The sequence below is a fragment of the Harpia harpyja genome, chromosome 19 (genome assembly GCF_026419915.1).
Source record: "Harpia harpyja isolate bHarHar1 chromosome 19, bHarHar1 primary haplotype, whole genome shotgun sequence".
Classification (NCBI taxonomy): domain Eukaryota; kingdom Metazoa; phylum Chordata; class Aves; order Accipitriformes; family Accipitridae; genus Harpia; species Harpia harpyja.
In genome coordinates, this window is record NC_068958.1 from 11,717,836 (window position 1) to 11,740,034 (window position 22,199).

General features: G+C 50.4%; 3 protein-coding genes across 3 annotated transcripts in view; 2 read left to right on the forward strand and 1 right to left on the reverse strand.

The window, feature by feature from the left end:
- PRPF4 (pre-mRNA processing factor 4) lies at positions 1–8,466 on the forward strand. Its single transcript, XM_052814890.1, has 14 exons — positions 1–149; positions 923–1,100; positions 1,306–1,492; positions 1,708–1,795; positions 2,582–2,661; positions 2,929–3,022; positions 3,856–3,950; positions 4,267–4,325; positions 4,964–5,087; positions 6,272–6,361; positions 7,397–7,519; positions 7,677–7,784; positions 7,873–7,991; positions 8,173–8,466. Exons 1-14 carry the CDS (start codon positions 78–80, stop codon positions 8,364–8,366), a joined length of 1,611 nt encoding a protein of 536 aa, XP_052670850.1. The 5' UTR covers positions 1–77; the 3' UTR covers positions 8,367–8,466.
- Positions 8,107–20,200, reverse strand: WDR31 (WD repeat domain 31). The gene is made up of 10 exons (XM_052814892.1): positions 20,115–20,200; positions 17,579–17,712; positions 16,672–16,801; positions 16,151–16,225; positions 14,939–15,083; positions 14,756–14,856; positions 13,495–13,562; positions 12,849–12,990; positions 11,991–12,153; positions 8,107–10,518 (listed from the first exon to the last, which is right to left on the reverse strand). Exons 2-10 carry the CDS (start codon positions 17,623–17,625, stop codon positions 10,358–10,360), a joined length of 1,032 nt encoding a protein of 343 aa, XP_052670852.1. The 5' UTR covers positions 17,626–17,712; positions 20,115–20,200; the 3' UTR covers positions 8,107–10,357.
- Positions 20,164–22,199, forward strand: part of BSPRY (B-box and SPRY domain containing) — a 9,876-nt gene continuing 7,840 nt past the window's right edge. The window contains exons 1-3 of the mRNA XM_052814891.1: positions 20,164–20,329; positions 21,037–21,135; positions 21,743–21,973. Coding sequence (XP_052670851.1) covers positions 20,267–20,329; positions 21,037–21,135; positions 21,743–21,973 — 393 coding nt within the window. The 5' untranslated portion in view covers positions 20,164–20,266. The remainder of the gene's footprint in view (positions 20,330–21,036; positions 21,136–21,742; positions 21,974–22,199) is intronic.

Genomic DNA, 22,199 nt, shown 5'->3' on the forward strand with positions numbered 1-22,199 from the left:
GGCGGTTGTGAGGCGGCGGAGGCCGTGCGCGGCGGCTTGGCGGCTGGCCTCGTTTCCCCTCCCGGTGCGCGGCCGTCATGGCCTCTACGCGGGTACCGGCGGCGCGCGGCGGCGCCCGGCCCGCCGTGCGGGCCCCCGCGCCTGCGGAGGTGGGCGTCTGGGAGGGGGGGGGACGGGGACGGAGTGAGAGGGGGAACGGCTCCGGGCCCGTTACTTGGACGGGGGTGGTACCGGCCCGGAGGAGTGGGGAGAGGCCGCAGGCGGACCCGGGGGCTCGCGTTTGCTTTTGGGCGTGTGGGGTTTGCCGTGGCGGAGGGGTCCCGGTGTGGGCAGGCACCCCCCTGCTGTCGGTGACACCGGAGCCATCAGAGGGCCGCGAACGGAGTGTTTACGGTGTTTCCCCGCCTTTTTCCAGAATCCTTTAATTTTTCTTGGAAGGTCTGTTGTAACGCTTCTCTCCTGGGAGGAAGGGTCTGTTCGCCTTCCATCTCCCTCTGCTTTCCAGCAAGGGCACCGAGAGCTGGCCAGCAGCATTGCTCGTGCCTTTTTTGGGGCTTGGTCAGCAAGATTAGGAAAAGCTTCATCTTCTAAAGTTTTTTTTTTTTAAACATTAAAAAAACCCAACAACCCCCCCCCAAAAACCCCGAGAGCCTTAAAAATGAGGTCTGAGCAGATAAGAAAGGAACAGAAGACAACACAGTCTAGTTTAAGCAAAATGTTTACTGTGGCATTTTACTTTTGATCTTTGCACTTGGGGCATAGCCTTACTGTCCAAGATTAACACCTCACATACAATTTCAGGGTCTTTTCATGATGTACGTACAAACTTTCTCTAGCAGAGCAGTGCTTTCTTGCGCAGCCACGCTGTTTGTTGTCTCCTTTTTAGCCAAAAGACACTTAAAATTCTGCCTTTACCTTCTAGGCCACAAAGAGCAAGCCCACAGAAGAGAGCGATGCTCCTCCACCAAAGAGAGCCCCCATCTTTTATGGCAGTCTGGAGGAGAAGGAAAGGGAGCGTCTGGCAAAAGGAGAATCAGGGCTGCTGGGAAAAGAGGGGATGAAAGCTGCAATCGAGGCTGGCAACATCAACATAAGCAGCGGTGAGAATGTTTAACCACCTTTTTTTTCTGTCTCGCTCTGGAATGTGACACTTTCAAAAGTCTCTGATCAACTTTGAGCATAATTTAAAGTAAAAAATGTGAGACTGGTGCCTGGACTGCTGGCTCTTTCATTGGATCTTCCTGTTTGAGAGGGATCTCTCATCCAATTGTTGTTTTCAATCTAACAGTTTCATTTTTTGTTCAGGTGAGGTCTTTGATCTCGAAGACCATATGAGTGAGCGGCAGGCGGAAGTGCTGGCCGAGTTTGAGCGCAGGAAGAGAGCCCGGCAGATCAACGTGTCCACTGATGACTCTGAAGTGAAAGCCTGTTTGCGAGCACTTGGAGAGCCCATCACGCTCTTTGGAGAAGGTCCTGCAGAAAGGAGGGAGAGGTGCTGTGTCTGCCCTGAGTGTTGCAAACTGGGATCCCTCAGTTTATCAAATTCCTGACGTTTTCCTTGTAGTTGGGGTGCAACGAGTGCTGGCGGTCAGCGGTGCTTCATTACAATGCAGCAAGAATGCTAACAAAGAAAGAATGGCTGACAGTGATTTGTTAGGTTAGCTGAGAATTCACTGAGTGAATACGACTTAATGTGTTTCTTTCCAGATTAAGAAATATCCTTTCGGTGGTTGGCACAGACGCATTAAAAAAGACCAGGAAAGATGATGACAGGTCTAAAAAGTCCAAAGAAGAGGTAATGGTCTCTCTTGTTCTCTCAGGGCTGAGGGAGATATGTATGATACCCTTCAAGATGCCTTACTTTGATGGTCTCTGCTATGTCCAGGACTCCTGGTTTTGCTCAGTCTGTAGATTCTCATGTCATCCCTTCATGTGCCTTCTGTGTTGCCCGTTTTAGCAAAACTGTGGCAATGTATTATCTAAGTCAGGAGCGTTAAGTCTGGCTTGTACTGCAGGCCAAATTCTATGCTGCAGACAGCATATAAAACAGGAGCTCGGACGTTTGTACTGCTACTTAGTATAGTAAGTCCTTTATTGTTGTTTGTCTTCCTGCTTGGGAAGAAAAAAATAAGTTCCTGCTACTGCATCTGTTTCTGCCTTTGATTCTTCTTTCTTTCTGCTTCTCCCGTCTTTTTCTGAGTCCATTTTTTTCCTTATTATTTTTGTGGGTTATGTTAAGAAATAAGGACAATTTCTGCAGCTCTGGGCTTTCTTTTTACTGGGAAGGAGTGAGCTGTACGTTATCAAGTAAAAATGAGTTAGTGTTCAACTGGAATATTCTCAAGTGAAATGGCAGCACATCAGGATCTGATCTATAAGGCAGAGAGTTTGGTCTCTCTTAATCCCTTTTTCTAGGGCTTATAGTTATGCAAAATGCTATTAAAAAGAGGCCTTAACACAGTGAGATTTAAGAGCAGATGCTGTGGTGGCACTTACGTACTAAGAGGAGGTCATCTAAGGTAACTGAATGGAAGAGCAGTATCCCAGTAGCTTTTACTTCGGTTTGTTCTTTTTCTTACAGTATCAGCAAACCTGGTACCATGAAGGACCACGCAGTCTGAAAACAGCGAGGCTGTGGCTTGCTAACTACTCGCTCCCCAGGTGAGACAAAACAGTACAAATGAAGGAGGCAGATGAAACTTTTTGTAAAATCCAGCAACTAATCCCACTGCAGGTAGTGCAGGAAATTTCAGATCAAAGGAGTGGGGAACATACACTGGTAGATAAGTCCAGTGAGCTTAGGGCTTAAGTTGTTGGTGTCTGACTGTAGCATTAGCCCAGTTTGGGAGAAAAGGGGGGAAAGGCCTGTTTCTGGCATCAGGGCAGGGAAAATGTAGGGGCTTGTTACTCCACCTTTCCTCTTCACAGGGCAGTGAAGCGGCTAGAAGAAGCCCGGCTGCTCAAAGAGATTCCAGAGGCAACCAGGACATCACAGAGGCAGGAGCTACACAAATCCCTGCGAGTAGGTTGAGCAGCTGCTCAGCTGCTGTTTTTACAACTTTTTGCTGATCCTCCAAAGAGATCAGCTGCCCGGAGGTGCTGTCCAGGTGCATGTAGTTCTCTGCACTGTCATCTCTTGGAAAGCTCTGCTTTTTCTCTCTTTCCTGGTGGTATCCATAAAGCATGTTCTAACTCTTTCTTCAATGATTCAGAGAAACGTACTTTAGTTGTTGCCTTGCATGGCAGAGGGATAAAGAGACATCCCTGCGTTGCCTTCCCACTTGCCTGTGAAGCTAAAGGAATTTATTCCTGGCTTTGTCACAGGTTTAGCTGGCTAGGAAGGGACTGCTGACTTTCCTCTTCCTGTACAATGGTCACTAGTGCATAAAACCAAGGCAAATAATAACCAACGCAGTAATGCAAAACATGTTTTAGATGACTCTGAGACGCACTGTTCCAGCATGCTAAGTCAAATTCCCAGCTTAACCGAACAGAGAGGCTCAAGCACACAGTGTGCTGCCACTCTAATCCTGTTTACACCCAGAGGCATTAGCTGCCAGAAGATTTGTTTCTCCCCTAAGCACACCACGCTGCCTGCCCTAGTCTGTCTGGTTGCATTCATTGGACGAGTTGTAGAAAGAGGCCAAAAATACAGTAAGTTCTCTGTCAAAACCACAGTTGCAAAGCAGGCCAGCAGGGTGGCCCCGAGGCAGCTCCTCCCTTTGAAAGTGACTTTCCAAAGGCATCTGCCTCCTCCTGTGTACATTTGCCTCCTTCACCTCAGTCTTTGGCTGGGGCTTTCTTTAGGTTGTTTGTGCTTTATTCATTTATTGTTTTCCTTGTATTTGGTTACAGTCTTTGAATAACTTCTGCAGTCAGATTGGAGACGATCGCCCACTGTCCTACTGCCATTTCAGCCCCAATTCCAAACTCCTTGCTACTGCCTGTTGGTAAGTTTTCTTTTACAGCAGTTGCTTTAGGGGCTGGGAGAGCACAGCAGAAGTGAAGGAGAGAGATGTTGTTAGAGGCTTGTGAATCACGAGGGTTCAGAAATGTTTTTTCTTCCTACTCTGAACTCTCTCTTTGCTTCATTTTAGAGCGTAGCAGAGATTTCAGTCTGAGTCCGTTAGTTCCTATGGCTGGTTGCCCGAAGTGTATTGGTATTTTAGCCGTTGCAGAACACCCCAGGGTGGTTTTGCAGCTCTGCGTTTGATCTGTTCTTTGACGTTCCTGTCTACACTGACATCTATTTCTTGTCTTCAACAGGAGCGGATTGTGCAAGCTCTGGTCCGTGCCCGACTGCAACCTTGTTCACACCTTACGAGGTAGAGAGCGACTTTCACCAAGACTCTTTGCTTAGTTCTTTTGTTCCTCTCTGGGTTGAGTTCCCGTATCTGAATTACTTTGTGACTCAAAATGTAGTATTCTTTGGGCAGATTTTATTCTATTGAGAGCATTAGTCAGGCTTTTGGAGCATGTGCACATGTCAGATAATCAAGAGGAGGTCCTGACCTTTCTCTTACAGCTAAGACCCGAGTTTGCTGTTTCTGAATGGTGTTTTGTTTTGTTTCAAAACCTGGTTTGCGTTATTTTGAGCCAAATATCAGCATTTTTGGCCAGGTCACTTAACAGCAGTGAGATTCTTTGAACAGTGGTCACAACTTTGACTAAATACAAATGTGACGTCAAATCTCTTGATTCATATGTTGAATTTTCACTACATTTTGAGGGTTACAAACCTTGGTGTTTGATACTCTTCAGTGGGTGCTACTGGAAGTGCAGTTTACCTGTTTGCAGGACAGATACGTCTGGTAGTTACAATAGAAATTCACCCAACATGGGAGGACACAGTGAAAGTGTTCACTGGTACCTGACTAATTAGTAACAAAGAAATGCTGCTTTTCTGAAGAATTGGCCCAGATCACGTGGCAGATTATGAATTTTGATTTTCCTTTCTCTTAAGGACATAACACCAATGTAGGAGCAATAGTCTTCCATCCCAAAGCCACTGTCTCCCTAGACAAGAAGGACGTTAACCTGGCCTCGTGTGCGGCTGATGGTTCCGTCAAACTCTGGAGCCTTGAAAGGTCAGAATGATACCAGACATGCACAGCTGCAGCATTGTTGTTTTGGGATTTGTGTTACTAAACATTGGACATTTACCATCCTCCTGCAAATATAACCTTTTCTTGTAGTTATACCAGTGCAATTCCTGGCCTCAGTATGTGCCACCTTCTTCAGCAGGAAAAGAGATCACCCTGATTAGGGGAATCAAGGTGAGGGGAAATTGTCTGAAAAGAGTCAAGTCAGAATTGCTGCTGGGCATTGGTCAACTGCTTTGGGTGATGGATGGAAGATTTGGAGATTGTTTTATTCTAACCTTTCATTTAGGGGAAAATTTCCCCTCTTGGATATTAAGAAATGAACTTTTGAGTTATTGGAAAGCACTAGTATTTGGAGGGGGGCTAACCATATACATGACCATGCACAAAAGCTTCAGCCTGTAATAAAAACAAGTGGCTCTATCATTGCACAGTGTAGTTTTGGAAGATGCACAGCATCTATCTCAAGCCTGTGAAGAAGAGAACAGTGTAAATACCGAGCCCTAGCATCGGCTGTGTTTGAAAACTGGAGCCCTGCAGTGCACCTCAGGAAGAGGCAGGCAGCTCTGAGATCCTCAGTTGTTTATCCTTAGCTGAAAGTCACTGTTTCTAATTGCAGAAGCATACCTGTGCAAAGGGACAGGTTGCTTATTAGTCTCATGTGACCACATCCTTTAGTTAGCCTGTTGGAAAGAAACTAAATGCTGTTCAGGTCTTCTGCTGAAGGCTACTGATCTGCTGCCTGTAATTCTGGGAGAATAAATACTCACTCTATCCTGCCTCCTTGCAGTTCTTCAGAATAGCAGGATTTGCTGTAGTTCAGGATGTGTTCTGTGTAGTCACAGTAAAACTCCCTGCAATTCAGGTAGTTTTGTTTCTGTGCTTTCAAAGTGCTAATGACAAGGGCCTTGTTAATTTTCAGGAATAATAATTATCCCAAGAGAACTTTATAACCAACATGAGTGTGGAGAAAGGGGGTTCATTTGGGGCTTTAGCCCTTTTGTGTGAACAAAAGGCAGAATTCAGTGTCATTAGTTAAAACTCTGATGTTCCTGTCTGGCTTACATTTAATTAGCAGATCTTTTGCTGTGATCATAATGTTTGTAAAGGCGCGGCGAGAGCCAGCCACCTGTGACCAGTGTCTGATGATTTTTGTTTCTGTTTTTCAGTGATGAACCGGTGGCAGATATTGAAGGACACAGCATGAGAGTGGCGCGTGTGATGTGGCACCCGTCTGGGAGGTTCCTGGGTACTACCTGGTATGGAGATGTGGTTATTTGCTTTAAGATGTTACCATTAGCTGTCTAGCTGGTAGCCCAGTGGGTACCATTACTTGTCCACGGAGGAGCCCAGTGCAGGCAAGCATTGGCCCCAAGCACAAATACAGGCTGGGCGATGAGTGGGTTGAGAGCAGCCCTGCGGAGAAGGACTTGGAGGTGTTAGTGGATGAAACACTGAATATGAGCCAGCAACGTGCACTTGCAGCACAGAAGGCCAATCGCATTCTGGGCTGTGTCAAAAGAAGCGTGACCAGCAGGTCGAGGGAGGTGATTCTCCCTCTACTACCCTCTGGTGAGACCCCACCTAGAGTACTGCATTCAGATCTGGGGCCCCGAATATAAGAAGGACATGGACCTGTTGGAGTGAGTCCAGAGGAGGGTCACGAAAGTGATCAGAGAGCTAGAACACCTCTCCTATGAGGACAGGCTGAGAGAGTTGGCGTTGTTCAGCCTGGAGAAGAGAAGGCTCCAGGGAGACCTTATAGCAGCCTTCCAGTACCTAAAGGGGCCTACAGGAAAGATGGGGAGGGACTCTTTAACAGGGAATGTAGTGATAGGATGAAGGGTAACAGTTTTAAACTGTAAGAGGGTAGATATAGATTGGGTGAATTTAAATTAGATATTAGGAAAAAGTTCTTCACTGTGAGGGTGGTAAGGCACCAGAACAGGTTGCCCAGAGAAGTTGTGGGTGCCCCATCCCTGGAAGTGTTCAAGGCCAGGTTGGATGGGGCTTTGAGCAACCTGATTTGGTGGAAAGTGTCCCTGCCCATGGCAGGGGGGTTGGAACTACATCATCTTTTAAGGTCCCTTCCAACCCAAACCATTCTATGATTCTTGACAACAGCTGGGCTGTTGCAATGTAAATAACAGCTAGTCATTGGGATTCCTTTCTCTGCCCGTCATGTGAGACCCTATTGGTCTCCAGCTGGAAATAAAATGCCCACAGAGTTAGTGAAATATCCTGTTATTCTCCTTGGAGATACATTTAGTTGGACAAATACTTTGTTTTTACAGCTATGATCACTCGTGGCGCTTGTGGGACTTGGAAGCTCAGGAAGAGATTCTCCATCAGGAGGGGCACAGCAAAGGGGTCTATGACATTGCCTTTCACACGGATGGGTCTCTCGCTGGGACTGGGTGAGCTTGCTTTGCGTCAGGACTGGATGTGAAATGGTATCAAGGTTTTGTTGCTGACTGATGCCAAGTGTCCCAGTGATTTCTGCTGGTGAGGCTGAGTGTACTCTGGCAGTTGCTGAAGCCTCTGATGGGTATTGCTTGGGTTCTCTCTTCCTAGCGGACTGGATGCTTTTGGCCGGGTGTGGGACTTGCGCACGGGACGCTGTATCATGTTTCTAGAAGGCCACCTGAAGGAGATCTACGGGGTTAACTTCTCCCCAAATGGGTAAGAAAATAACTTGCATGCTTTATGTGGGAGCTCCAAGTACAAACCCCAGCTCACCACAACATGTTCTTCCTCCACCCTTGGGCAGATACCATGTTGCAACTGGCAGTGGTGACAATACTTGCAAGGTATGGGACCTCCGCCAGAGGAAGTGCATCTATACCATTCCGGCTCACCAGAACCTGGTGACCGGGGTGAAATTTGAACGTAAGTACCTTCTATCTGATGTTGCTTGTCCCTGCCTCTCCTGAGCTGAGGTGGCAGGGGATGGGGCAACTCAAAAACACATCTTCAGGTCAAGAAGGCCTGTACTAGTTAGCAGTAGAAGATCTGTCATGGTTTTATTTGCAAATCTCACTTCTCCCTTTTTTCTCATCCTCTACTGCAGCCAATCATGGTAACTTCCTGCTCACGGGTGCTTACGACAACACCGCGAAGATCTGGACTCACCCCGGCTGGTCCCCTTTGAAAACGCTGGCTGGTCACGAGGGAAAGGTGATGGGACTGGATATCTCCCTTGACGGCCAGCTGATAGCGACCTGCTCCTATGACAGAACCTTCAAGTTGTGGACAGCGGAGTAGCTCAGAGGTGCTGCTGATGAACTGGAACAGAGACGTTAAGGGCTTTGAACTAAGACTTGCTTTTTTTATATTAAAGAAAAAAAGGAATCGGCTACTGCAACATGCATTATGGCAGCTGTAGTCACTGGCTGGTCTTGGGTTGAGGTGGTTTTGAAGCACCTGAGTTTGCCAGGGCTTAGCTGGAGTCAAATCTTGGGTGATGTTTTTCCACTTCTTAGGACTGTTTTTATACTGCAGATACTGCTGTCTGCTGTAATTTGGAGATGATCCATCTGCATCCACCTTCCCTTCCAAGTTAGGCTCCCAGATTTTCTCCAGTCTGTTTCAAACACTTGTAGGTAGCCACACAACACCTCGTCTTTGGTGTGGTGTTCAGCCTCTGTCAATACCCTTCTTACCTTCCATTTTCCAGGATCCCTTGGCAGGAGTCTGTGGCTTCAAACTTGATTTGCATTTAAAGAAAGAAAAACTAGCTGTCAGAGTTAGAGGAACATGGTACCCTGCTTCCCCTGCCTCTGCAAAGGTAGTCTCTGAATGTGGAGGTCAGCATCCCCTTTGTATGCACTCACAGTAGATGTTGAAGGCCAGGGAAATTTTTCTTTTCCATGTACCTTCTCATGTCCTAGCTCTTTGAGCTAGGTCTTGTGATCTCATGAACCAGGTGTTTCAAATCCATGTAGGCATCTCCTGGTTGAGTTTTTGCTGTGTGTCACCTGGGATAATATGAATAAGGCTATTTCAGTGTTGGATTGTCTTGTTCTAATTTACACTGTGGGGAGCTTTCTTATTTGTTGTTTATTCTTTAAATTGAGGTTTTGCAAATTTTGTGTTCTGGAAAATCAAAACATGTTTTGAATGTGCACGCTAGCCCCTGGGTCTGACTAAGGAATGGAGAAATTACAGGTACTTCACAACACAGTTTGATTTCTGTCTGCTATCGTAAAAAACCTTCAGGAGAAAAGAGAAGACCCATTCCTTTCCCTGTTGCCAGCTGGAGAGCAGCTGTCTGTGCTCCTTGGGAGTGAACACAGTTCTGTTCTCAACGCTTGCAGTGCAGTTGGAGATCATGTTTTAAGGAAAAAAAAAAAAAAAAACAAAACCAAACCCACTCACAAGTTACTTCTAGCAGAGTATTGTGGGCTTTCTCCTCCCTTCCAAGTAGTATAGTGGCATCTGCTACATGCTGGGTGCTAGCTCTTATTTATTCCCAGGGAAAATCCTATGGGATGAGAGGCCAGCAACTAACAGAAAAATATTTAATTGCAGTCTCCTCTTGTATAAGCCTAGAGGTACCCAGTTATGTGTGCTCAAGCTGGTTCTTAAGCAACTCATAAAGTGTCAGCTAAAGGGACTGTCTGAGCCTGGCAGCGGTGCAGGGGGCTCCCAGCCCCGCAGCCAGGACAACCCTCCCCCTGGGTGTTTCTCATCAGGTTGCCATTCATGGGACAATCCTGTCCCAGCAGTCGCCCAGCAGGCTCCCACCTTTCTAGTTGGCTTGGGATGAAATTTTAGGCAGCAGTGAATGTTCTGTATTTACACTCACGTTGTTCCTGGGGTATAAATCCCAGTGCGGGGTTTCTGTCACACCGTCTTCAGCTCCACTCAACTGGAGCAAGGGGAAGGAGGCCAAGCATTCCCTGCCCCGTGCCCTGGCACCCTTCAGTGCTGTTCCTTGGCTTCTCAGCTCACCTCTTCCCTTAACCCCCATCATGTGCAGCTAGCCTGCGTGGAGGTCTTGTAAATAAAATGCATGAGGCTTGCTCAGGTGTAAGAACTTGGCCTGAATGCGTCCATGATCTGGCTTTTCTTCTAGACAGCTCTAGTGCCTTCCTGCCCCCACCCCCAAACTGAAACCAATACATCCCCCTGCCCCACTGATCACACATCACTGCTCCACAGGTGCAAGGTCTTCTGGTGCTTGCAGTCAGGGGGAGGCTCTCAGTGAATCCCATCCCCTCGCAGGCCAGCCTCTGCTGGAAAGGTTACTGTGGTCAAAACACTGCCACCTCTGCCAGCACCAGGTCTGCACAGTCACTCAGCTGGAGTACGTGAATTCCCGAGTTAAAACTGGCACAAAGCAGCGTGGAGCTGTCGCAGGCGGCCAGCGAGGCCAGTGGTCCTGATCCCTCGAGGCACAAGGTGGCCAGGCAGGCTGCGGAGGGAAGAAAGAAGTCACTTGGGACAGTTGGTTTGCTGAGATGAGACATGATCACACTGCCCTCCCACCTGGCTCTGCCCATGTGTGTCCATCTGCTCGCCTGAGGCAGGTGAGCTGCACCCCTCACTGTCCCGGATCCCCACATCCAAAGGCATCAGGACCCTCCACCCCTGTAAGCTCCACGGAGGACGTCTGCATTGGCCAGTTAGGTAGTGGCCAGCTAACAGGGATCCAGGCTGAGGTCAGGCTCTGCCCCTTCCCTGGAGAGGAAGCAGGGATGGATGGACAGACAGACCCCACTGGACAGAGCTGCAGGGCTTGCGTGGAGGCATTCCCAACATGCCTTTTTTCTCCCAAATTGCTTATGGTCCAGAAAATCTTTTCCTAAGGTCTGTGCTACACTCAATATGCGGTTTTGAGAAGCCTCCAAAAGGGAAAGAGAAGATCTACAGTATCTAGCACCACATCAGCAGTACCCTGAAGCAGTATTTGTGTAGAGATACCAACCCCGTGCTGAGCTGCTAACAGAGCTGTGTTTGGCAACTGTACAGGAACTGCCTCTCGTGGTGACCTACACCCTTCCAAGAGCAACTGAATTAAGGCTGACCGCTGTGGAGGTTACCCAGTTGTGAAGGCAAGGATCAAAACAAAGCTTCTGCCAACCCCACAGCCATCTTGGCATGCGCAGGCACCAGGGTGAAAGAAGAGGTAAGTGAAACAGAAGGTGAGAGCTTTTCTGTGGGAGATCATCAGGTTTCTATTTTCATCCTGCGTTAAATAAGTGCATCTGGAGAGGTGCTTAGCTGCAGGGAGTGTCTAATGCTGATGACTTCTACTGCTTTTGGTGCCCATCTGTGAACCTGAACTGCTTCCCAAGAGGTCTTTGCCTTCTGCAGAAGGCGTTACTAACAAGCCTGCTGCTCTGGCAGGGCTTGGCAGGTAAACAGCCTTTGTGTCCAGCTAGGTGAGGACTCAGCCCTCACCAAGTACTCCGGCAAGTGGGGTTAACCCCAAAATGCCCACGATTCCCTTTCAAGAGGATGATCAAAGTGAGGGCAGCTGCTGACCAGCCCTCTATCCTCCAGCACAACTTCTATTCTTTAAAACTTTCCACTCGTATCTGCGGAAAGCCCTGGAGTTCCTCTGTTCTTTTTTATTTTTATTATTTGTCCTTTCATTGCTGAACTTGGACATATCTTTAAAAACCATCTTGTCATTACTTCCTTTTAGTTTAGGAAGGACACCCATCACCTCCAAGTTATGCATCCAAACACCCTCTGCTGGAGGGCAAGCAAAAGCCCCTGAGTTTGATCTGGGGCATATCTCCACCCTGCCGTGCAGCTGGATTAGAGTAAACCCGAGATTTCAGGCTTCATTGTGCCCATTACCACTGGGAGACAGAAACAAAGGAAGCAGTTTTGTTATCCCAGGGTAAAGCACACTGAGTGGGCAGGACTGTTCCCTACCTCTAGTGTCTTGGTCCCAGACCTTCACTGTGCTGTCATAGGAGGATGTGGCAATCCTGGGGGTGAGAGCTGGGTCCCGTGGAAGGAAAACGCAAGAGGTTGTGGTCTGGAAATGCCCTTTGTACTCGCACACTCGGTTCCTTGTCTGCCGTAGGTCCCACAGCTGCAAGGCAACAGGCAGCATTTAGAGCTCAGCCTCTGTTACTGTCACTCGCCAACACGGATCTGTTTTACAAAGAAAGGAAGATGGGTTTGGATAAAGAGCTCCTCACCAATTCTCAGAGTACAATTTCTACCACCTTTGTCCCCTGCTTGTGCTCGCAGTCCTGGAGAACTTCAAACACCAAAGGATTTTCACTATCTGTGACTATTTCAGCACATGCCCACACCTATTAGAGCTGATGGGCTAAGACTGTGTGGGCAGATAATGATGGCTCCAGCCTGCTCCTGTCCTCAGCCCTGCTCTCCCTGGGATGGGATGGTCTCATCCTCTTGATGCTCACACACAGGGCTGAGAACCTGCAGGACTGAATCCCTGGTTTGGAAACACCTTGAGCAAGGGGTCCTTTACAGGCTTTCTGCAAGAACTTTGTGCTCCTCGATGCCATTACTGAAACAAAATCCCAGTGCTTTAATTGGGAAGAATATCTGCTCAGATATTCTCTGAGTAGAAGACTTACCAAAGGGACAGGCAGGAAGACACTAAGCTCTGGCCCTGGCTGGTGGACACCAGCATAAGGCCAACGCAGTGGGAGCAAGCAGATCCTTGGAGCACTGATCTGCTGCCTGCCACCCCATGCCGTGAAAATTGGAGAAAAAAACCCAGAAAAAGCAGGAATTGCTGCCCAGCAAACTCACGGTTGCCTCGCCCCCCTCCCCAGCGGAGCCGCTGCTGCTGCTGAGGCAGTACCGCCCGTCCTGGCTCACGTCACAGCACGTCTGAATGTGCCGCTTGGCTGGAAATGTGTGTGCCACCTGCAGCTCCCGGCTGTCCCAGATCCTGGAAGGAACAGGAGTGGGGAAGGGGGACTGATGCTTCATTGACACGATGGGCTTCCGTCCATTCCCTCCCGCACACCCTTGCTGCACCCTCACGCTTTGCCCTTGCTGCCATCCCTCATGGGGCAGTTCCTCTCCTTCCCACCAGCAAGCCAAATTCCCAAAGCTCTCACTGCATCCTTGCATTTATCTGTTCTGGATCAACCTCTAGCCAGAGCAGCTGTGCTGAGCTTTCTTTTTTATAAATTATCCTTTTTACCTGCAGTCACCACCCAGTGCTGCTTACAGCCATGGGTGTCCCCATACTGTCCTCCCCTGGCAAGAAACCACGCTCCCAGACCCAGGTGAGCTGGAAGGTGGCTTCCAGCCACCCCAGTGGGGTACAGGAGACCAGGCGGTCATGACAAACAACCAAAGGAACAGCCCCTTATGCACTGGCCTCTTCCATAATCCTCACATGCCCAAAGCTGTAACTCCCTTCTCTGTGGCCACACATAGAATTTACCTGATTGTTTTATCCTCTGAGGTCTGGATGACGTAAGGCTCCCCAGGAACCCAGCACAGATGTGTGACCTGTGGAGAGGAAATGATGAGCAGAAGCCCACCTCTGCATGCAGCCCAGGCTGGTGTCCACCTGCAGACACACAGCCACGGAGCTCCCATCCTCTCCCTCCTCGTGTTATCAATTAATATGTATAATATGATTGAAATAACCAGGGAGCTGTTAAAGTCCTGTGTACAGCCCCTCCCCCATCAGTTAATATTTAAAGTAGGGAAACAATAACTAGACATGATTTAGGGTTTAAGAATAAACTATTAGACAATGGGGCTTTGTAGATAGGTAGAATGTTTATGTCAGAAAAGATAATGGATTGTGGTCTGATCAACAAACCTTGAAGAACCACTTGGAACTGCCAAGATTAGGGAAGAAGTAGGTAATTCCTACAGGGCAAGAGCATGACCACCGACTCATTGACCACCTACTCAAATGATACCACCTACTCAAAAGAAGACAATGAAGGAAGAAGAGAGAGTCTGCGCACTAATTTACATGAGAGATGAAGAAGAAGGAACCAATCATTTAGGGAAATAATAATATGCATTACTTAAGTATATAAATGTGGGAATTTTTGAGACAAAGGTGTGCTGTCTTGAGATGGGCACCCATTCACGTGCATCAATGAAATTAATTTAAAAATACCTCAACTCTGTGTTATTGGCTTGCATCCTGGGTAGACGAACCCTGTTTGAGGGACAACACTCGTGCTGGGCTGTGAGCAGGAAATGCTGGATTAAGCTTTTTTTCCTTCCTGCCAGTGCTGCTCCCTGACCAGGTTCAACCCCAGCGTGGTTACTGGGGGTTATTTGCAGGCAAGGAGGTGCCAACAGGACATAGAGCCATGGGAACAGGCTTACCACGGGCACCAGAAGATGGTATCCATACCAGCTCCACTGCTGGGCTGGTACAGAAGGGAATGCAGCCCCCACTACACAATGTGCTTCCTAATAGCTCTGAGTTAGAGCATTAGTAAATTGCCATATGTCTCTTGATATCTTTGTGCTCCTGGATTTGTTGTTACCTGGAGGACAGAGTAACCAGCCTCAAGCTTTTTTCTCCCCAGGTGCACAGGCAACCTGTGCAGTGCCTCAAGGGCTTCTTGTAGCACCAAGCTCAGTGCAAATTCACTCTACACGGCTTCATGTGCGAAATAACCGAGTAGGCAGCGAGATGCCATGATAGGATGCAAGGAACCAGCAGCTCCTACCAGATTCCTGGAGATAGCGGTTCTGCCCAGACACTCTCCGGTCTCTGTGTCCCACTTGCACATGGTATTGTCTCGTGAACCCGTGCACAGCTGGGAGCCATCTGCAACCACAAGTTAATGTAAAAAAAAGTCATGAAAAGTCATCAATAAATCCCTGGGGAATGGGAGCACGTTGTCCCTCACCCGGGCTCACAGCCAGTCCAGTAACAACCAGGTCATGTCCTGGGAAGTGCTGGCTTGGCCCTGAAGTCCCATGAAGCTCCCACATCATCACCGTCTTGTCCCGGGATGCACTGAAGACTCTGTTTGAGTCAAGAGCAGAGGTGACCTGCCAAGGACGAGATGGGAGAAGCTGGTTAGCCTCCTCACCCAGCCCAGCTGTGCGCGGGGAGAGCACAACACTCCCACTGTTGTGTCAAAGCCCAAGATGTGCAGAAACGTGACTGGGGAGAGCCTGACCTTCAAACTCTGTTTTGTCCATGCTGGATATGCACATGCTGGATTGCCCGACGCTCACGCTGTGACTCCTGCTCACCTCTGCTCTGCCGGATCCTGGCCACGGGCAAACCCCGACGCAGTGGAACTGGGAGAAACCACTCAGCCTGAGTGCGATTGCTGCAGCCTGTACTGTGGCCGTGCATGTCATGGTGGGGAATGTCAGGCACCTACAGTGTGTGACGTGCTAGCAGGACCCATGTCCTCTCAGAACCACAGAGCTGGATGGTGGATGGGTGTTCTCGGATCTTGTTCTCAGAAACCATTAATTTTATGGGACAAACTTCCATAAAATCCCAAAAGAGCCCAGTGCACGGTTGCTTTGAGCAACGGGATGAACGAAGGCCCCTTTGTCCCTCCAATACCCACAGCACAGGGGACCCACTGGGGCTGTCCCCCGCCAGAAGTACACCGGCCATGCACGCATGTATACACCCCTGCACGTTTTCTCTCCAAATAGTGGTTTTGGCTCTGTAATCAGGATGCCAGAAGGAAAATTAAAGCCCCGCTGTTCCCAAGCATGGCTGATTTGTAGAATAATGATGAGACTAGTGGAACGAGACCTGAAGAAAGGTGAACAGCATCTCTGAATCAAGAACTTAACCTAGTAATTCATCCTGAGTTTTTGCTACACAGTCTCTTGGAGGGGAAGATAAGCACATGTCCAAGCCTCCTGGAGCCCTGTTTAGTCTGGATGCAACCACTCTGTGCTGCTTCCCTGGACGGCAAAGTATCAGTTGGGACCTTGGGAAAAACCTAAGGCATTCTGGTCCCTCCTTCTGACGGAGCAAAGCGAGCCCTCTGTGGATGACAGACCATCGCTCCACCATTCCTGGTTCCCCAGCTTCTGACAGGTAGCAGTGCACAAGACCCCACCTCACTCAATCAGTTTGTGCTCACCTTGGTGACCTCCCGCTTGTGCCCGATGAACCGCCGCAGCGCAGCCCCGGATCTCCAGCTGCAAACAGCCACGCTCTGCAGAGGAGCATGGAGAGGCAATCAGCAGTGGCAGCTGCTGAAGGAGGATTACGCGCTTTCTTGCATACGTTATACCGAGACCCATGCACAGTCCAAGCTTGGAGAGGGAATGGGTTCTTCTGGTTTTGAGCTCCTACAGTATATGCAACTGTCTATAGACCCCAGGTCCAGGTAACATAAGAGAAGGGCCAGTCCAGTGGCTCCAAGCCTGGGTGAGAGCGTTTGATGTGATCTGAGCTCTGGAGAAGGTTATAAAATTTGATTCAGTGTGCTTCAGTGTGTGCTCTCACTCTAAGCTCCTCTTTTTAAATTCAGGAACTGACAAAGTTGTTACCAATCACAGAAATATTTAAAGCTCACATTTAAACCTTATTTTCCTAACCTGTCAATACATTTTCCTGCCTGTGACTGTCCTTTGTGCCCCGTGGCAGGGGGTACCTCACCTTATCCCTTCCTCCTGACACACAGAGGTCTGGTTTGAGAGCAGCCACAGAAGTGACGGCATCGGTGTGTGTGGGGCCATGCTGCTGAACGGCTCGAACAGGTCCTGTCCCTTCCACGGAGCCATCAGCCCTGCAGCAGGCAGAGAGACAGTGGCGGGAGCTGCAGGGCACTGTAAGGCAAAGTCAGGGTGCCGTTCCCCAATGAGACCGAGGTCTGGGAGATGGCACCACTGGCTGGGCTGGAGAGTGACAACATCTGCCTTTAGAAAGCCAAAGAGAAGCTGTGAATGGACAAATGCATCTCCTGGACTAGGCGAGACGGAGTCAACCTATTCCGCCTCTAGAGCTGCTAAATATTTAGCTGTTTATGCACTGCACGCTGGTGCAAAGAAGAAAAGAAATGTTGATCTTACCAGCCCCCGCTTCCACTAACACCTTTCAGGCTCTGCTGCTCTCCTTTGCTCTGACACCAGCCTTGCCAAGCATGTCGAGTCCTCCCTGCTGCCACCCTCTGCTCTCAGCTGATCTCCCACCTTGCTGCCAGATACCAAATTATTTCATCTTGCTGATGAAAGCTGATGACAGTCTCTGAAGAGACAATGAAGCAGTTTGGATATTTGGGCCAAACAGCCGCCCCTGGAGCTGTTAGCCTTCAGAGCTCTGCCTTAGCCATCACAGAGCATGACCACCAGCCACATTTACATGCTCGGCTACGTTTTGAATTTCAGTCCCCTGAAAAAGCTGAGCAGACTTTAGAAGCGAGGGTCAAAAATGAAAATCTGACTAATACATTCAATAATGAAACTAAAACCACGTGCTTGCTATATTCTCTGTTCATGTGTTGTTCTCTATTCACTCTCATAGCTGGTTTATTAACTTAAGACATGATCATCTGGGGTTGTTTTACCTATATTTGGAGGTGCTGAAGCTGATTTTACTCTGCAGTTTCCCCATAGCCCTGTGGACGAGCACGGCTCCCACTACAGCCAGCAGCAGTGAGCATCACATCAGCATCTCGGGCACCTGCTGCTGGGACACAACCTGTGGGTGTGGAGACACAGCATTACTGGGAATCCAGAGAGGTTTCTGCTTGTTGCATATATGGGATAAGGTGCTGATAACACATTACCTACAGCTTAACTTAATTTAGAATAAGAGGAAAAACCTCAGAGGAGGGGACATCTGGAGCTCCCTTGTCAAACCTTTTGCTTAGAGCAGAGCCAGCTTCTGAGGTGAGGTTACTGGGACCTTGCAGGTGAGCTTTAAAAATATCCAAGCTTGGCGAGGCCACAATAGAGATGGAGCTACTGCCTATAATTCTTCTAGCGCCTTACACCTCCTCTTCTCTTGACTTCCCTATTTTCCAGAGATTCCAATCTCTAGACTGGTGAATGCAAACACCTTCAGACTGAAGTTTGTACAGCCGGCTGGTGGGACTGTATCTTTAGACCAAGATAACTGCAGTCACAGGCAGCCCAAACTTAACTAGACCAGCCTGACTTAATGTAAAGCTTGAAGTGGTCTTTCCATAGGCTGAGGAACTCTTTGGGAACAGCAGCTTCTATGTCCCAACTGCAACCCCAGGTCCAGGCTAGACAAGACCATCTTGGTATCCCAGATGCATTCAGCAAAAAAATACTTGCTGTCCAGGCTGAGACCAGCCTGCCCCGTCCCAGGGCATCCCTCACAAGCGGCATCACGACAGCCAGTCCCCGCACGAGCATCTGTCCGGGTGCAGGAGCCTTTGGCGGAGCAGGGCTCAGGCCGAGGCAGCATCTCTCCCTCTTATCCTCACAGGTCACAGACCGAGCAGAAACCAGTTTCAATGACAGTGAATTACCACATACAGTAATTGGCTTCTTCTTAGCTCAAGACACGCTAATTGGATTTAGTCTGTGCTAGGTGTATGTTAGCATTCCCATCTTCTGGGTCAGTAGTATTTTGCTAATAAAAATCAGAAAAAAACCCCCACCTGTTTGTTCCAGCAAAGAAAAAACCTGCTTCGAGGCTCTGCCCACAAAAATGTGAAAACAAATACGGGAAGCACTAAGCAAGAGGGGTTGGGTTGCTACAAAAAATTCCCTTTCTAATTTTACCCTGACAGCCTTTGTGATCAGCAATTAGTAATACCCAGTTAATCTCCACCTGTTCTACCCATGAGTTTGCATGTTCAAAAGATGTGAAGAATGATAAATCTCACAGTTGAGGGGCAGTCATAATTCAGCAATTTACTACTTTCAATCAGACTGAGTGTCCACATTGTTTTAGTACACTAGGAAAACCCATGATTTTTCTTTGACAATGGGAGAACTCTGGAAGTTGTTTCTCCTGCAAAACAAGATTCTAGGAAAAAGCTAAGACGTAAATTCTGATTTTTTAATTACGATGATTTCTCTGTTTCCCAACCAGCAGTTAGTTTCCCCACTCATGTGGTTAATGTACACATGCAGTCATCCCTAGCCGCACATCAGCTCAAACCGAGCTGGATCAAGGCAGAGAGCTGCCGGCGACTGTGGGAGGCTGCAAGGAAAGCGGGAGGTCTATCTTGTGTCTAACTGTGTTCTCCTGCCTCTTGCTCACTGCAAAAAAAGAGTTGATTTTTCTGAATCCTGAACGAGAACAGTAGTTGCTTGGGGCAGGATGTTCATCTGAGGTTTTACTATCTGCCAGGCTTCCCTGCATGTGTTTATCATGAACCTGGTCCATCACAAAGCTCACTGATAACAGGGATCCTGCAGCACCTGATCCATACAAAGCTACACCTTCAGAAGACTGAATGTGATGCTGGAGGATCTCCTACCCTCCCTTCCCCCCAGATATATTGCTTAACAGAAATCAAAAACATCTTTTTACTGAATTGTTTTTAAAAAATAACCCACACTGCTGCCCAAGCCCGATCAGGCACTGCAGGGAAATCCATACCGTGGAATAAAGGAAATGACAATATCCACTGCAGCAGGCACGGAAATCACAGCAGAGCTTTCTCCCCATTTTCATGGGGTGTTAAACACCCCGTAGAAGAGGGGTGTTTAACCATCTTTGGGGAGGACACAGGGGCAGCCCCGAGTCCCTACAGCCGGGGGTGGCCCCACGGCAACGATGCAGGTCCCTATAGCCGGGGGTGGCCCGGGGGTGGCAGATGGGTGCACCCCGGGTCCCTGCAGATGGGGGAAGCCCCACAAGTAGGATGTGGGGCAGCCTGGCGGGTGCAATACGGGTGCAGTCCGGGTCACTACAGCTGGGGCAGCCCCTGGGAAGGGTATGGGGCCAGCACAGGCCCCTGTAGCTGGGGCAAGCCCCTAGGAAGGCTATGGGGCAGCCCCTGGGAAGGATACGGGGACAATATGGGTCCCTATAGCTGGGCCAGCCCCACAGCGCGACACAGGGCGGCCAGCCCAGCCCCGGGAACCCGCCGTGCGGGGCCGCCCCCGCCGCGCACTCACCGGGGGCCGGGCCGGGCTGGGCCCCGCAGTCCCGTCCCGTCCCGTCCCCGCCGCCCGGCTCCTCGGCGGCGGCCGGGGCGGAGCGGAGCGGAGCGGTGTGCGCGGCCCGGGCGGGGCCGCTGCCGCCCCCGCGGCAGGTGCCGAGGCGCAGCATGGCCCAGCGGGGCGGGGGGCTGCGGCCGCGGGCGCTGGCGGAGCGGGCGGCCGACCTGCGGGTGAGCGACGGCGGCGAGCGGGGACCGGGACCGGGACCGGGACCGGGACCGGGACCCGGACCCTGCCCCGAGGGGAGCCCGGGGCGTGTGGGGCTGCCGGCGCGGCGCGGCGCGGGGCGGGGGGGGAGAGGGACCGTGCGTGGGTCTGGGATCGCCTGGGGAGTTCCGGTGGGCCGTGGGGGTCCTGGGCGGGGTGTGGGGCTGTGTGAGTGGTCGCCGTGGGGAGGTGGGTTCTCTGTGGGGCCCCTGATGGGGTGTGGAGCCATGCAAGGGGTCCCCCGTGGGGATGGGGGCTGTCTGTGGGGTTCCTGGCAGGCTGTGGGGCTGTGTGGGGCCCCTGGTGGGGTGTGGGGCCATGTGAGGGGTCCCCCCGTGGGGAGGGAGGCTCTCTGGGGTGCCTAGCACGGTGTGGGGGGTCCCCTGTGGGGAGGGGGAGGCTCTCTGTGGGCCACCTGGCAGGGCGTGGGCCCACATGAGGGGTCCCCCGTGGGGATGGGGGCTGCCTGTGGGGCTGTGTGGGGGCCCTTTTGGGGTGTGGGGCCACGTGAGGGGTCCCCCGTGGGGAAGGGGACTCTCTGTGGGGTGGTGCATGAGGACCCCGGGAGGTGTGGGGCTGGGTGGGGGCCGGCTGGGTGGGCTGAGTGGGGGGCTCGGGGCCGCCATCGCCCTGTCGAGGCCTGCGCGCTGCCCGCCTCTCTGCGTTCCAGAACAAGATCGTGGACCGGTGCGAGCAGCTCCAGCTGCAGAGCGCTACCATCGCCCGGCATGTGGACGAGGTGCTGCCTGCCAAGGACCAGAGTGTCCTGGTAAGTCCCTGCCCCTTCTCCCAGCACAGTGTGGAGCGAAGCTGGCCCCGAGTGCTCACCGTTCCCATCAGAGATTCTAAGCTCTCAGGGGGCTCATCGGTGTGCGGGGGTTGTCCCCCTCCTAGCTGGCTGCTTGTGCAAGTGGAGTGCCAGGATGCTCCTGCAATTCCTGCTTCATCCGCCTAAAAAATGTACACCACCAGTACATTTCTTGGTGTTACTGTACAGCCATTGAACATCCCGCTAGGACCCGTCTTAATGATTCCTGATTTTAATTGTGCGTCGCTGTCACCAAGGACAAAAGACAGTTCTGGTGGTGGCTCTGTTTCTTGCTAATAGCAAATCCAGGAAGATCCGCAGAGGGATGGGACTCTGGTCCTTTAGCAGGTTGTCACTTAGGTACCAGGGTTAGGCCAGGAGGCAGTAGGCAGGATTGGGACTAGTTGTCCCGTTTACCTCTGCTTGCCTCGTGATAATTACTGTGGCTTGGGCTCAATTAACAGAGTAATCTTAACAGCTGAGCCCACAGAAAGCCAGCAGAAGCAGTTGGTGCTCTTGGTGGGGTTGAAGCAAGGCTGCTATTTGTCCTCTCTCCTTGCTCTGGCAGAACGCAGCCAACGCGGCACGGGAGCTGGTAATCCAGAGGCTGATCTTCGTGGGGAATGCGTGTGAAAATGAAGAACAGCGGTTGCTGGAGAAGGTGCACGCGGAGGAGGAGCGGGCGCACCAGAGCATCCTGACCCAGCGGGTGCATTGGACTGAGGCTTTGCAGAAGCTGGCTGCCCTCCGAACCTACCTGGTGGACATGATCACCAACCTGGATGACCAGGGCTTGGTGGTGAGTATTGCTCCTTGTACCAAGGGACAGGTCAGTCAGCCCAGAAGTGCCCTAGACTTTTTATCATGGATATTATGGGGCTTAAATACGGTGTTCAGCAGCTTGCTGCACTGACAGCAAGGAGGCAGAGTTGGACAGGACCTACGTTTGCAGGTCTAGTTCAAGGAACCTCCTTCACTTGGTCCTGACGAGCCCCCCTGGTTTCTTGGTGGTTCTGCTCAGCCCA

Excerpts from the sequence above, each read along its gene's own strand:
- PRPF4 (XM_052814890.1), top strand. The coding sequence starts at position 78 with ATGGCCTCTACGCGGGTACCGGCGGCGCGCGGCGGCGCCCGGCCCGCC. Across the intron at positions 1,493-1,707 it reads CCTGCAGAAAGGAGGGAGAG|ATTAAGAAATATCCTTTCGG; the intron begins GTGCTGTGTCTG and ends GTTTCTTTCCAG. Across the intron at positions 4,326-4,963 it reads CCTTGTTCACACCTTACGAG|GACATAACACCAATGTAGGA; the intron begins GTAGAGAGCGAC and ends CTTTCTCTTAAG.
- WDR31 (XM_052814892.1), bottom strand. The coding sequence starts at position 17,625 with ATGGGGAAACTGCAGAGTAAAATCAGCTTCAGCACCTCCAAATATAG. Across the intron at positions 16,802-17,578 it reads TTCAGCACCTCCAAATATAG|GGCTGATGGCTCCGTGGAAG; the intron begins GTAAAACAACCC and ends TGCCTGCTGCAG. Across the intron at positions 13,563-14,755 it reads CCGCTATCTCCAGGAATCTG|GTCACACATCTGTGCTGGGT; the intron begins GTAGGAGCTGCT and ends TCCTCTCCACAG.